The 12184-nt window shown below is 41.9% G+C and overlaps 1 protein-coding gene across 1 annotated transcript; it reads right to left on the bottom strand.

The window, feature by feature from the left end:
- Positions 1–1930: 1930 nt before the first annotated feature.
- LOC102112610 (glutathione S-transferase) lies at positions 1931–11916 on the bottom strand. The gene is made up of 7 exons (XM_005521908.3): positions 11766–11916; positions 8479–8585; positions 7075–7126; positions 6709–6841; positions 5993–6134; positions 3008–3139; positions 1931–2270 (listed from the first exon to the last, which is right to left on the bottom strand). The coding sequence occupies exons 2-7, from the start codon at positions 8563–8565 to the stop codon at positions 2148–2150; spliced, it is 669 nt and encodes a 222-aa protein (XP_005521965.1). The 5' UTR covers positions 8566–8585; positions 11766–11916; the 3' UTR covers positions 1931–2147.
- Positions 11917–12184: the final 268 nt, after the last annotated feature.

Here is a 12184-nt window from a genome sequence, read left to right as displayed (position 1 = left end):
TTGGCTAAGACTGTCTTCTGGTGTACAGGGAATATAAGCAAAATCGTTAGGAAGCAGTAGGGGTGAAGACAAGCAGAATGGGTATGTTTGAAGACAAACAGAAATGTTGCTGCTTTTCATTTTTTTTCTTACAAAGGTTGCTTATGAAGGTTATCATGTGTAATGATACCACCTTTGTGATGGTTCCTAAATCACATCATTAGTTTGGAAGAGAGGAATAGTGAAACGAGTACTGTGCTGGGCATGGCAAAGCACTGCTTCCAGCTACTGGGGTAATTTTAATGTAAACCTGTTTGGAAGTCAGCAGTGCCCAGGTGACTGGGGCACTTGTGGTTTGTACCTCTGAGATGCACATGGCTCTTAGGCACTAGTCAGGAAAGGAGGTAACTGCTAGGCAGCAATTTTTCATGTACACTGGCTGACTGCCTAATCAGCTGGAGTCCTACTGAGGAGAAACAACTAAGTGCAAAGAAGGATGGTTTATGGCAGTGTTCTTAAATGGAACAGTGATGGTTCCCTGTTGGAGTCTGAAACACAAAGTGTGTGCCCTTGTTTCTGATGCTTAGCTTTGAAATCCAAGAGAACACTGAATTTCATACAACATTAAATTTATGAGCATGCTTTTATGGTGTTACATGAAAACAACTGCTAAAGTTAGATAGAAAAGTTAAAAGTGTGAATGTGTCAAAAATTGTGATTAGAGAGTTTTCTTAAGTCAATGAGTGAAAAAGTTAGTTTAAAGTTTAAGCTAGTTTAGAAAGTAGAAGACAAGATGGAGGATTTAGACTGTTGTTTATTTTCCTTCTTCTTTCTTCTTCATGTTCTTCTAGAGGTTTTTGGGTAATAGTAAGTGATTGGATAGAAAATGCCACAGTGCATCACACAGGTGATGGGTCATTGGGTTATTAAGAAAAATAATATATGTGTCTATTGTTAATTGGATAAGAATGAGTATAAAGATAAAAGAACTGCATAGCACAAGACCATTTTGTACCATCAGAAAGAAATCAGCCAGGTTGCAGTGAATTGAACTTGTGCAGCAAGTCTGGAGAGACCTGCCAAGTTTTGTGATAACATCCTAATACACACAAGAAACAAGATCCCAACAGGCTTTGGAGTTTTTGTCCTGACCCAGAGAACTGTAATAAGCGGGACTTCCCATGAAAGAGTATCCCCAAGGAGCTCAGCTCAGAGGAAACTGAGAAATTCAGGAGTGAAAAGAAGTGCACAAGAAGCACAGCAGCAGAATCAAAAGAGAAAAAAAGAAACAAGAGTTTAAAGACGTTATAGTTCCCATGAAATTAGGGTAAAGAATCTGACATAATAGTGCATGCTTTAAGCATCTTGAGGTAAAACTCACTCTTACTGAAAAGGTAAGCAGCCAGTGCACTTGGCTTTATAACTGTGGAAAGTGACTGCAGAAGGTAAAACCTTACAAAATAACTGCTCAAAGGTCATTTGCCTCACTGACCATCCAGCCCAGCAGCAAAAAGAAGAGTAAGTGAATAGGTAGGTGCTTTCAGCATATGAAAACCACAGCAGGCCACTTAAACACAAGGACTTTGATCTTTCAGTGAAAAAAATCGCTCTTAAGAGATTCATGTGGGGATTAGAAAAGTTTCTTACTTCTGCCTGTAAACTTAAAAGGATCATGAATTTTAATTTTATTTTTAAAGGTTTTATTTACTTAATTTTTGAGCTGTGAAATAATAGCAGGGAGACAGTGAACTTTGTAGGAGACCACCTAGAGAACCAACCCAAAAGATTCTAGGCCTGATTTTAAATGACTTCTCAATTTTCACAGTGTGGCTCCTCTCTCCCGCAGTTTATAAAAAGGGGGTTGGGGATCATGTGGCTTTTCTACAGTACTCCAGAAGCTACAGTTGAACATTTTAACCTTCCAGGCATGCACTGTAATTGAACACACACAAAATGTCAGCATATTTTATTTCATATAACTACTTCACTAAATTCTTCTTTCTGGACTAAACAGGTCCAAATTAGCCTTTTACTCTAATTTAAAAGTGTATAAACAGTGTACTGTTTCAACACTGGCCATATGATACAAGTTAAAGAGCACATCTATGCAATTTACACTTATAAAGCAAGCTCTGGTAATGCACTACAGTTGGGTTATCTTCATCAGATTAGATATTGAATATTTTCCTCACAACAGCAACAAACTTATCATCTGTTGGTGGCTTCCTCTGGCTGCCAGGCTGTAAGAATTTTTTGATTGTTGGAATGTTGCTGATTCTTCCTTTAAAAGCCTGTAAGAAGCAACAGCAAAGCCAGTGAGATTAAGGAAATTATAATTCCATCCTTTATAGTTTAAAGATCAAGTGACTTGGATTTTTACTTGTCAGACATACTTATTAAACAGAAAAAGGTAGTAGCTTTTTATGATCTGTAATGCTGTTGCTATGCCTTAGTTTCCCAGAGAGGAATGGGAGAAATTAATATTAAAAAGTTAAGATTCATCTAGTAAAAAGTGGAAGAAAAAAAACCCACATCCTGTATCTCAATCCTGCAGATATATTTGAGGGGAAAAAAGAAAAAAAAAGCAAGAAGGACAGGAGTATCTCAGTGCAAAGCACTACAGAAGTCAAGACATACAAAACTTAACTGCTCTTTGTATACAATTTCTTAAAAGTTTAATTTTGCTGGCAAAAAGCAAAGGACAAGAACTGCAGACACACCAGGCCACAGACTTTCCTTCCAATGTTATTGCTGTGCTTGAAGACATGGAAGTAGCCATTAAAGGACCGAATTGGTAGCACTAGAATTCCTGCCAGCTGAGAACAGCTGGGAAAAGCAGAACTGAAGAAAGGTAAGTCTCCAGCAGCTCTGGGACAAGGCAGTGCACTGAGTGTAGGTTTTTGTAGTCAGTCCAGAGAAGTGTCAGTACTATGGCTCAAAAGATGCAAATATCAATTAACTTTTAACAACAGTCAGTGAAATTTGTTTGTTACCTTCCCTTCCATATTGACACCAGATGATTACTAACCTGCAGCAAAGGGAATGCAGACAGTACATCAGGCTTACATTCTTCTGCCATTAAAATGGCTTCCAGCAGATGGACATCTGCCCAGCTTAATTTGTTGCCAACAAGATAATCCTGTCCATGATCTTTTAAGGCCTATAAAGTATGAACAAAATAAAAAAAAAAATAAATCAAAATGGGATGTAAAAATTTTATCTAGGTATTTAATTGCAGAGAGATTTCTAAAAAAACACAGCAGAGCAAAGCCATGCAAGAACCTATTAAGTTAGAAAGTGATAAATATTCTTTAAACAAAAAAAATTAATCCAGAATTCATGTTTCAGTGTGTATGATCCCATCTCTCACTCTAACCTACTGCACTGTATACCATGTCCAGTACCACAAGAAAGACTTAATCACACAAAAGAAACAGGACTAAAGTAACTGGAAGAGGTAGTCAGGCCAGCTTACATGTAAGCACATCTGAAGTTTTTAAGAAAAAAGTTAAGTGAATTTCCAGATGTTTCAGCAAAATTTGAGACTGCTGATTACAGTTTGAAATATGTCCAGAATGAAGGAATATAACCTTCCCACCCTTTATGCCGTAAGGAAGGGGACTCCTTTATGGCAAACTGCTGATGCAAGAATCACAGCCTGCCAAAGCCACTAACAACTGTAGTAGACGAGTTGAGATGAAGGTTGCAGCACAGCTTCAGAGCAGCTACCAGCTCTCCAGCCTACCTTTGTCCTAAAGACTATACCCTCCTATCAGGAGCAAGAGAAGGGTGTCTGTGCCTAAGTCACACCAAGACTACTCTTAAGTAAAACATGCAGTAAGACATCAGTCTGTAACTCTGGAAGCCAACTGCTTCTCCAGGCCCATCTGCCAGTTCTACCATAGAGGCAGCAACCATGGGCATAGTCACAGCTGATACCTTCACGCAGTTATTTCCTACACTGCTCAAACAAGGTCCAGGACAGCTTATCAGACTGGGTGGAAATTCCCAAACATAGCATTGGAATCTGCAGGGCTTTATATTGTCTTTTGCTGCTCCGTCTGGCTGCTGAGTGTTTGAAGTGAGCACTCACAGCTAGGTATGTTTCCTGTCAGCTTGCTGAATGGCTAACACATAGACTGCAAACCTTGATAAGCTGAATCAATGGACACCTTAAACAGCTGGTACAGAAAGAAAACTATTAACCATTTTAACAAAATTAACTAGGCTAAAATAATGGAAAAGTTCAGCTGTGTCTTTACCATAACCAAACAAGGATTACTTTAAAGACTCTCCTACATGGGGCATACATATTAAAACATATCACAACAGTAATTTATGACACCTAGGCACAGGCTCAGAGAATTTTGGAGCATTTTTTAATTGTTTAATATCTTAAAATACATATCAGACTTCTAATCTTTGAAAGATTAGTGTGTGTAATCAATACCTCTCAGCACAGCCCTCCATTGATATGGCAGTGGATATATATGAACTCTGATTACAGAAGTGCTGGATTATGTAATTTACATCATTATTTTAAAGGGCAGCCTCTGTGGATTTTGTTTGTGCAATTTAAGGCTCTAATAAAGTGGGACATGAAATTGCATCAAGTTCTATATTTTTTTGAATGGACTTCAGCTGCCTGGTAACCAAGTCTTCAAGCTGGAAACCCAGCTGAGCTCTGAAACAACACAGCTTTGTACCCTTGGCAGATGTCTGAAGAGACCACTATGCCCTGAAAAAGCACTAGTAGAAAGTCTGTACAGCACAACCACACGCAGTACAAAAGGAAAAGTTACAAACAGAAGCAAATTTGTAAGATGAGGATCACAGCTGGTTCAATTCAAACGGGAAAATTTTAACACACACAAAATTTAAAATAGAGAGATTTACAAGAGAAATAAAACAACAGAACAAACAGCAAGTTAGTAGAAAATGGCAGTTGAGTAACATCCAGGCAATGTTCCAGGGAGAAGAAAAGAACAATCCATCCCCTCCTGACCAACTCCTCCCTAGCCAAGAAAGCCTCTTCATGTGCTCTAAGGGGATGGCCAGCATACCAATGCCTCCCCCCATAGCTCAGGATAACTCTTTGGAGCATGCTAGACAGTAAATAATTGCTTTATGCTTCCTATGCTGCATGTATCCTGCTTGCAGAGCCTCTCTGTGCACACCTAAGGATGCCCAAGTAGCAATTCAAGAGAACGAAAATCATAGTCTCTAAGGATAATATATTTAAGCAATGGATTTAAGGAAGATCATAGAATTGGATCTTTAGCTGTAAAGCACAAATATATTTAACTTTGAATAACAAGAATAAAGGAGGCTGAGTGGGAGACCTTTTCACTCTCTACAACACCCTGACAGGAGGCTGTAGTAGGGTGGGGTCAGTCTCTTCTCCCAGGTAACCAGTGACAGGACAAGAGAAAATGGACTCAAGTTGCACCAGGGGAGGTTTATACTACATCTTAGGAAATTTTTGTTCATGTAAAGGGTTGTAAAGCATTGGAACAGACTGTCCAGGGAATTGGTGGACTCACCATCCCTGAAAGTGAGAAACATGTGGATATGTCACAGGAAGACACAGTTTAATGGTGAATATGATGGTGGTGCTGGGTTGACATCTGGACTTAATGATCTTTAGAAGGTTTTTTCCAATCTTAACAAATCTATAACACATTGCACTTCCAGAAAATAAGTACTGACGGCTGGCACAAGTATGGAAATAATGCATTTAGGCAAAACACTGGGAGCCATCATCACTAAGCTAGGTTGGAAAAGAAGGACAGCAAAGAGACCCAGTACTGAAACCAGCCAAAAATTATTTTGTGGCACTCTTTTCACATTGCTGGATACTGGCTCCATTTATCCAGATACATTTCTAGAGTTGTGCTGTCACTTGCCTTGTGGAAAGTACATGTGTGGGGATGGGGGAGTAGGGTGGGAGTGGGGTAGGAGGGGGAGCCTTTAACTCACTGTCTTTGTGAATTACTGGTGATTTATCACTTACCTTTTCATAAACAGGAAAGTACCTGGTTGTAGCTCGTTCAATGATTAAGGCAAGATTCTTTTCTTTTGTATCAGCTGGTTGAAAAGGGAGATACATGATCATTCCCATTAGGTCTGTGGTTCCCTCCACGTACATATCAATCCTGAAACAAATATTTCCGTTTGACATATATCATTCAAACTTTCCATTTTGGTTATTTTCCTGAAATACAACTCTGAAGTGAGACCTTATCTCCCTGAGCAAAATGTTTATTAGTGAATGTAATGTAAGACACTGGTTTATTTTCTTGGTTCTTCCACTTTAAGAAAACTTCCAGTTTTTTTCAAAGCACAAATTGTCAAACAGGCTCAGTATATACAATAAGCAAGATAAAAGGCTGCAATTAATGTATTTGAAGTAGAATTCATGCTGTTTTCCAATGATAATCTATTCATTTATGCTGTGGGAAAAAAGACTGAATATGCAAATCACTTTAGGAAAAAAAAAATAGTTCTGAGGTCTAATCATGAGAGGATGCTGGCTACCAATTGCCAGTCCATAAAAATTTCCATAATCTCTTGAGTTGCCCTTCCATTCTCACAAACTAATCCCTCTACAGTAAGTGATAGTCTGTTAGGTATACTCACCTTTAGGTGCAGATACTTCACAGCAACATTCTTCCTGTAAATGTTAACAGTCATGGAGGGGTGTTAGTAAGTGGTACACTGTTACCATACCAGGCTCTTTCCTTCAGGTCCTTCCCATAGAGGTTGTACTTTGCTGCAATGTAGCTGAGGATGGCTCTGGTCTGCACCATCTTCATCCCATCAATCTCCACCATGGGCACCTGCTGAAACAGCAGGACTCCATCTAGGAAAGAAAAAGGAGCAAGCTACTCAGACTGCTGAAGTACTACACTGAAAATAAGGAAGAGTCCTGCTAAGAGACCAAGACATTTCTAATTCTCAGGGATGAAAGCATCCACAAGGAAGCAGCTCTTCTTCACAGGTCACATGATACTGCAGGTCCTAAAAAAATACCTCCTGTTGTTCTTTTGTTATATTTGTGTGACTTTAAGTTTAGGGCACAGTTTACAGACTCACCATTGCGCAATTTTTCTAAGTCTTCTTTCGTTTCTATGAATTCTTCCTCAAACTGAAAAGCAAAAATAGAAAGCAACACTGTCACTCCAAAGGCAGTGGAGAAGTGGAAGGAAGTCTGGCCATCAGAATCCACCTCTCCACACTATTCTCCATACTTTCCTCATTGTGTTCGTTCCTGTTGAGGAATCCATTCAGTGCCAGTAGCTGCAGTTCCAGCTCATGGAGCTCTGGGCAAGAGCTGGGAACTGCCTCCCTTTGCACAGCAAAGGGCTCGGGACCTGTGCTACTGGCCAGGTGAGACACAGCAGGAGCCCATGACCCCAGAACCTTCACTTAGACTGTGAGGGTATAAAAGGGATTTCCTTTGTTCCGGGTCCCTCCCCGGAGACACAAGCTCAACCTCTGTTGTTGTACCACAATTAAATTATTTTAAGGACTGATGGAGAGGCTCCTGGATGGTCAGACAGGAATGTTTCCTTAACAGACCCCCTACTTCATCTCTGCTCCAGCAAATAACCCAAGACTTTGGTGTCCCCAGCCCCACAGGACTGTACAATGCCTTATGCTCCAGAAAGAACTTCCTCATTATAAAGACCAGACTCATCTGCATGAACCATAAACAGATACCAAATCACTCACTTAAAAACCAGCTGATGCCACATGAAATATTGAGAAACTTCTTGTAAATTATGCCTCTCTTGCACAGCATTTATCTCACTCCTTAATCTAATGGATTTTTTTTTTGAATGAGGATATTTGAATATGACAAGATCTTGGTTTCCTCAGCACTCATGCTCTGCACATTCTCTGTCAGTAACATTCTCAAGTGAGCACCATTTTAAAAAGCCTTTTATTTCCAACAGAGTAGAAATAGTTTCAAAAAAACATATTCAAACAAAAACTTAATGTAGAAATTAGGATGGCCTTCACCTGATGTGAACCTAGACAGATCCCCTAACACTGCTTTTGGGGCAGATCTGCTGATTTATCCTACACAAGTTCTGAACCAAAGAACAAAAGGCACTTTGTTTAGAGAGAATGTTCAAAAGTTTTCATGTGGTATGCATGGTCTTTCAGTGGAGAAAACTCATGAGATACAGGAAAGTTATGAGCATTGAGAAAAAGTCACAGTTTTGTCTGTAGTAACAATTTACAATCTCAGCTTAAAGTATGTTTCAAAAAATGACACCCATCAATTCTCTTTGTACGTTAAAATATTTTTACTGTGCAACTACTGCTCAAGGAATACATGAAATACAACACAAGAGTGTATCACTCAATCTAAGCATTCTGCATCACAATATGTGATGATGTGCATATCCCTGAGCACAGATGCAATTGGGAAACCCTTCCAAAGAATACCTGTTTTAATCACAAATCACTTAATAAAAAAAAGGTACAAACCTCAACACCAGCTGCTGCTAGCAGCCATCGGATTGACTCCATCTTCCCCCTTCCCTTGGTGTAGTGCAGCTTGGGTTTGCCCGCCATGACTTCAGAGTTCTTGTTTCCTGATAAAATCAAGATGATAATCTTATGGGAAGCATGCTTTAAATTAGCATTTCGAATGTCCCACTCCAAACTACTAAATACAGTTGGATGAACGTGACAGTAGAAGAATAATCAAGTCCTACACACTTGTGCTTGATGCAAACAAGTTTCCTGTGGATTCATGGAATAAAAGAAAAACTACACACTACTAGAATGTGCAGCCATTCAACCCCATCATGACAATAAACATCTCCTAAATAATACATTATTATAGTTTTCACAGTGTACTGGAGCTTTACAAACAAAGCAGAATTGTAGGGTATTCCTGAATTAACACATTTTTAACCTTGCAGTGATGCAATCTCTTCAGTAGATGTTGGGTTTTGTCACATATCATACTATACTTGAAAAATGTACTGTAGCAAATGAATAGTATTGCAATAAAGTAGATGAGACTCAGTTTCTTTATGAAGGAAAAGCTGAATCTTTATTGCTTAGGACATATTTTATAGGATTCTCAGAAGGCACTGTGTTAGATCTACTTGGCTAACAGTGACACTCGGTTCATTGGTCAGTAAATGGCATTTTGCACGTCTATTAAATGTCTCTATTCCTGGATTATTTACATATCTTCTTCACTGATTCTCATGGGATCAATTTCTTGTTTTTGCAGGTGCAAACTTATTTTCCTCAGAAGAATAAATTGTTGTGCTAACTGACTTTCATTCTTATGATTTTTTCTCATGGGAACAATAGATTAGCTGTTAGCTGCACCCAACCAAATTAGCAGACCTAAACCATGATATTATATGGCCTTTCTTTTATAAGATTTCTACCTGTCTGCAACAGAATGGCTTCCAAGAAACACCAAACTAGGGTCACCAGCACTATTTTAGTCTCTCTCAGATGACAATTCAGAGCCCTGTGCTCCTGTGCCTTTACAAATATGCTTTTAAAAGCAACATATTTCACCAGGCTTACTGCATTCCCTATTTAGCTAGATCTACTACAGTGAAACTGTAACAGGGATTTATATTCTATCTGCCCTGAAAACTTCAAAATCAAAAACCAAACAGATGTTTTGGGACTGACTTCTGTTGGGCAGATAAGGCCTGGGCAATGCCCTGGCAGCAGGGGGCTCAAGTCAGCCCGTGAGATGATGGCACTGGGATGAAACACTTTGTCCTTTCAAATTTCCCTACCATGTGCAGTCACATGCAACTGTGTGACATTGGCAGCTGATGTGAGCTTGCCTGATGCTGGAAACAAAGCTAACGCTGTACTCTTATCACTAATGGGTCACAGAAGAATGAAGCAAATTTCATAAGAAGACAAAGGCACAGACTAATAGAATGCATCATTGTTAAGCCAAGGCTTTATCTGCTCACAGGGAGGCTTATTTATGCTTGCATAGTCTTCACAATACATAGCTGAGCCACAAAGTAAAAATTTTGGTCAAAATCCCAAGGCATCAATAAAGAGGCACAAACATCACAACAGTGACAGGGGAGACTTCATCCTTGGCCCTCTCCACTGAAGTCCTTTGTGTTGGGTGCTATCCTCCACAGGCTCCACAGCACATAGCCATCACTTTATTAGGAACTGGACTCACAGGAGAAAGAGGTGCCCCCATCCAAAATGCAGGTCTTCAAAACCACTGCCCAGCTTCCACCTAGCCCTGGCAGTGTCTGTGTCCCCAGGCACCTCAGTCTCTTGTAGCAAAGTTCTCCTGATACAAAAATAGGTGCTTGGCAATAGATTATGTCTTGAGTGGAGCTGGCACCTAACCTAGTGCTGCTTGATGCCTAGCTAGATTCCTGATGCCTGAACAGCAGCAAGGCACTCAAAGAAGTGACCTGGCACAGCTCCCTTACCAGGCCTTACACACATAAGGCCACGACCTACACTTCATCTCCCGTGTATGACTTACACTATAACAAGTAAGAGGGTTCCTGACCTTCTCTGCTTCAAAAATACTTCATTCCCTGATGCTCAGAAAGTAGGTGTTGGTCTCAACTTCATCAGAGAGGAGAACTGCACTAAACCCTCACAGACCGGACAAACTAACCTCCAGCACATGGGATCAAGGCTGAGGAACACACTATAAGGACAGGTTACCAAAAGCATAAAGAGCAAACATCCTTGGTGTCTCCACAAAGCAGAGCTGGAGCTAATAAAATTCAGAGCCCCGATTGCCAGTCTCAACTCAGAGCTCCACTCAAACCAGCCAGGAATATCTTCCTGCAAATGCACTGCCAAAGGTCTGAATTTGGGGTTTAGGCTGAACACTTACATAGGGCTTCAAACTATTTTGGTAACTCTGTTATGGCTCTGTAATGAATATCCATTTGTAAAATAGTGAGTAGTGATAAAAGAGTCGAAAATTGGTAACGTGTCTTTCTTGAATAGCAATAATGGACCTGAAAATTAATCACAAACTTTCTTGATGTTTTGGTGCATCAGACCTCCCTTGGACCACAGCCACGCAGGTGTCAGAGAGGCAACTACTGCTGTGACCGCTGTGTTAAATTTGGTCCAAAACAATTCAGGCACCAGCCTTCCAGTGAGAAACAAGTCAATGAATTCAGCAGCAAGCTCATAATCTGATCCAAGATATTACACTTTCCTCCTGAGTGGATACGAGCCCCATAGCAGTTCCCTGCAAGGCGTTGTTGCTGGAGCCGGTCCCGCACGGGACTGTTCCTCAGGACGGCCGGACAGCAGCGCTGCGCCGCCCGCCTCGGCTCCGGACCACCTTAAGGCTGCAGCTGCTCCAGCGGGTGCTTTCCACTGCGGCTCGGGCCAAGGGCCGACCCGAAAAGCTTCCTTCCACCGCCCCAGCTAGGAGCAGTATCCGGACGAGGGGAAAGGCAAAGTATTCCCAGAGATTGCAAAACTTGTACTCCAAAGAGCAGTTCCTCTTCAGCTTCCCCGCTGATCCTACCCAGAGCCAGACACAACCCCTCCTGCGCCCACCCACCCGCCCGTCTTGGTCCCTGCTGCGGGAGGGAGGCTGGGGAATAACCCCCGGACAAACTCCCCGGAGCAGCACGGCAGGACGCTCCTCGAAGGCCAGCCGGTCTGTCACGCACCTCGCCCTTTGCCCTCCGGGCAGGAGCCCTGGTCCCGGCAAAAACCACACATCGCACCGGGCCGGCACCGCCCGCCCCCGCCGTGACCCCCGCCCGCCGCCGCAGTACCGTCTGTTCGGGCCGCTCCTCCTCCACAGCACCGCTAGGGGATCGAAACAGCACCGACACGGCTCCGACACGGCTCCGAAACAGCACGGAAACAGCGCCCGGCCCTGCCGACACACGCCGCTCCCGCCCCGTCGTGCGGCCGCTCCTCCCCTCGGCCGCCGCCGCAGCCCCGCCGTGCCCACCGCCCGCCCCCGCCGCCCAGCCGCATCAGCAAACCCCACCGCCTCCGGGAACAGCCACCTCGGCCGGGTCCCTGCACTCCTGCCGAGCTCCCGTTGCAAAATATGGAATATGTAAACATTTTATTGAGAAAGGATGTGCTTTTGATCTTTGTATCATAGAGCCTGATCAACAAGAAAGAAGTTTTAATTCGTGGAACAGAGAGCAGCTACCAAACAAGGTTTAAGTGATATCCCACT

This window comes from Pseudopodoces humilis, chromosome 3, assembly GCF_049639895.1.
Source record: "Pseudopodoces humilis isolate 2021_Gansu_Grassland_sample_001 chromosome 3, ASM4963989v1, whole genome shotgun sequence".
Classification (NCBI taxonomy): domain Eukaryota; kingdom Metazoa; phylum Chordata; class Aves; order Passeriformes; family Paridae; genus Pseudopodoces; species Pseudopodoces humilis.
Note: the sequence above shows the minus strand (reverse complement) of the source record. Positions and strands in the feature narration are given on the sequence as shown.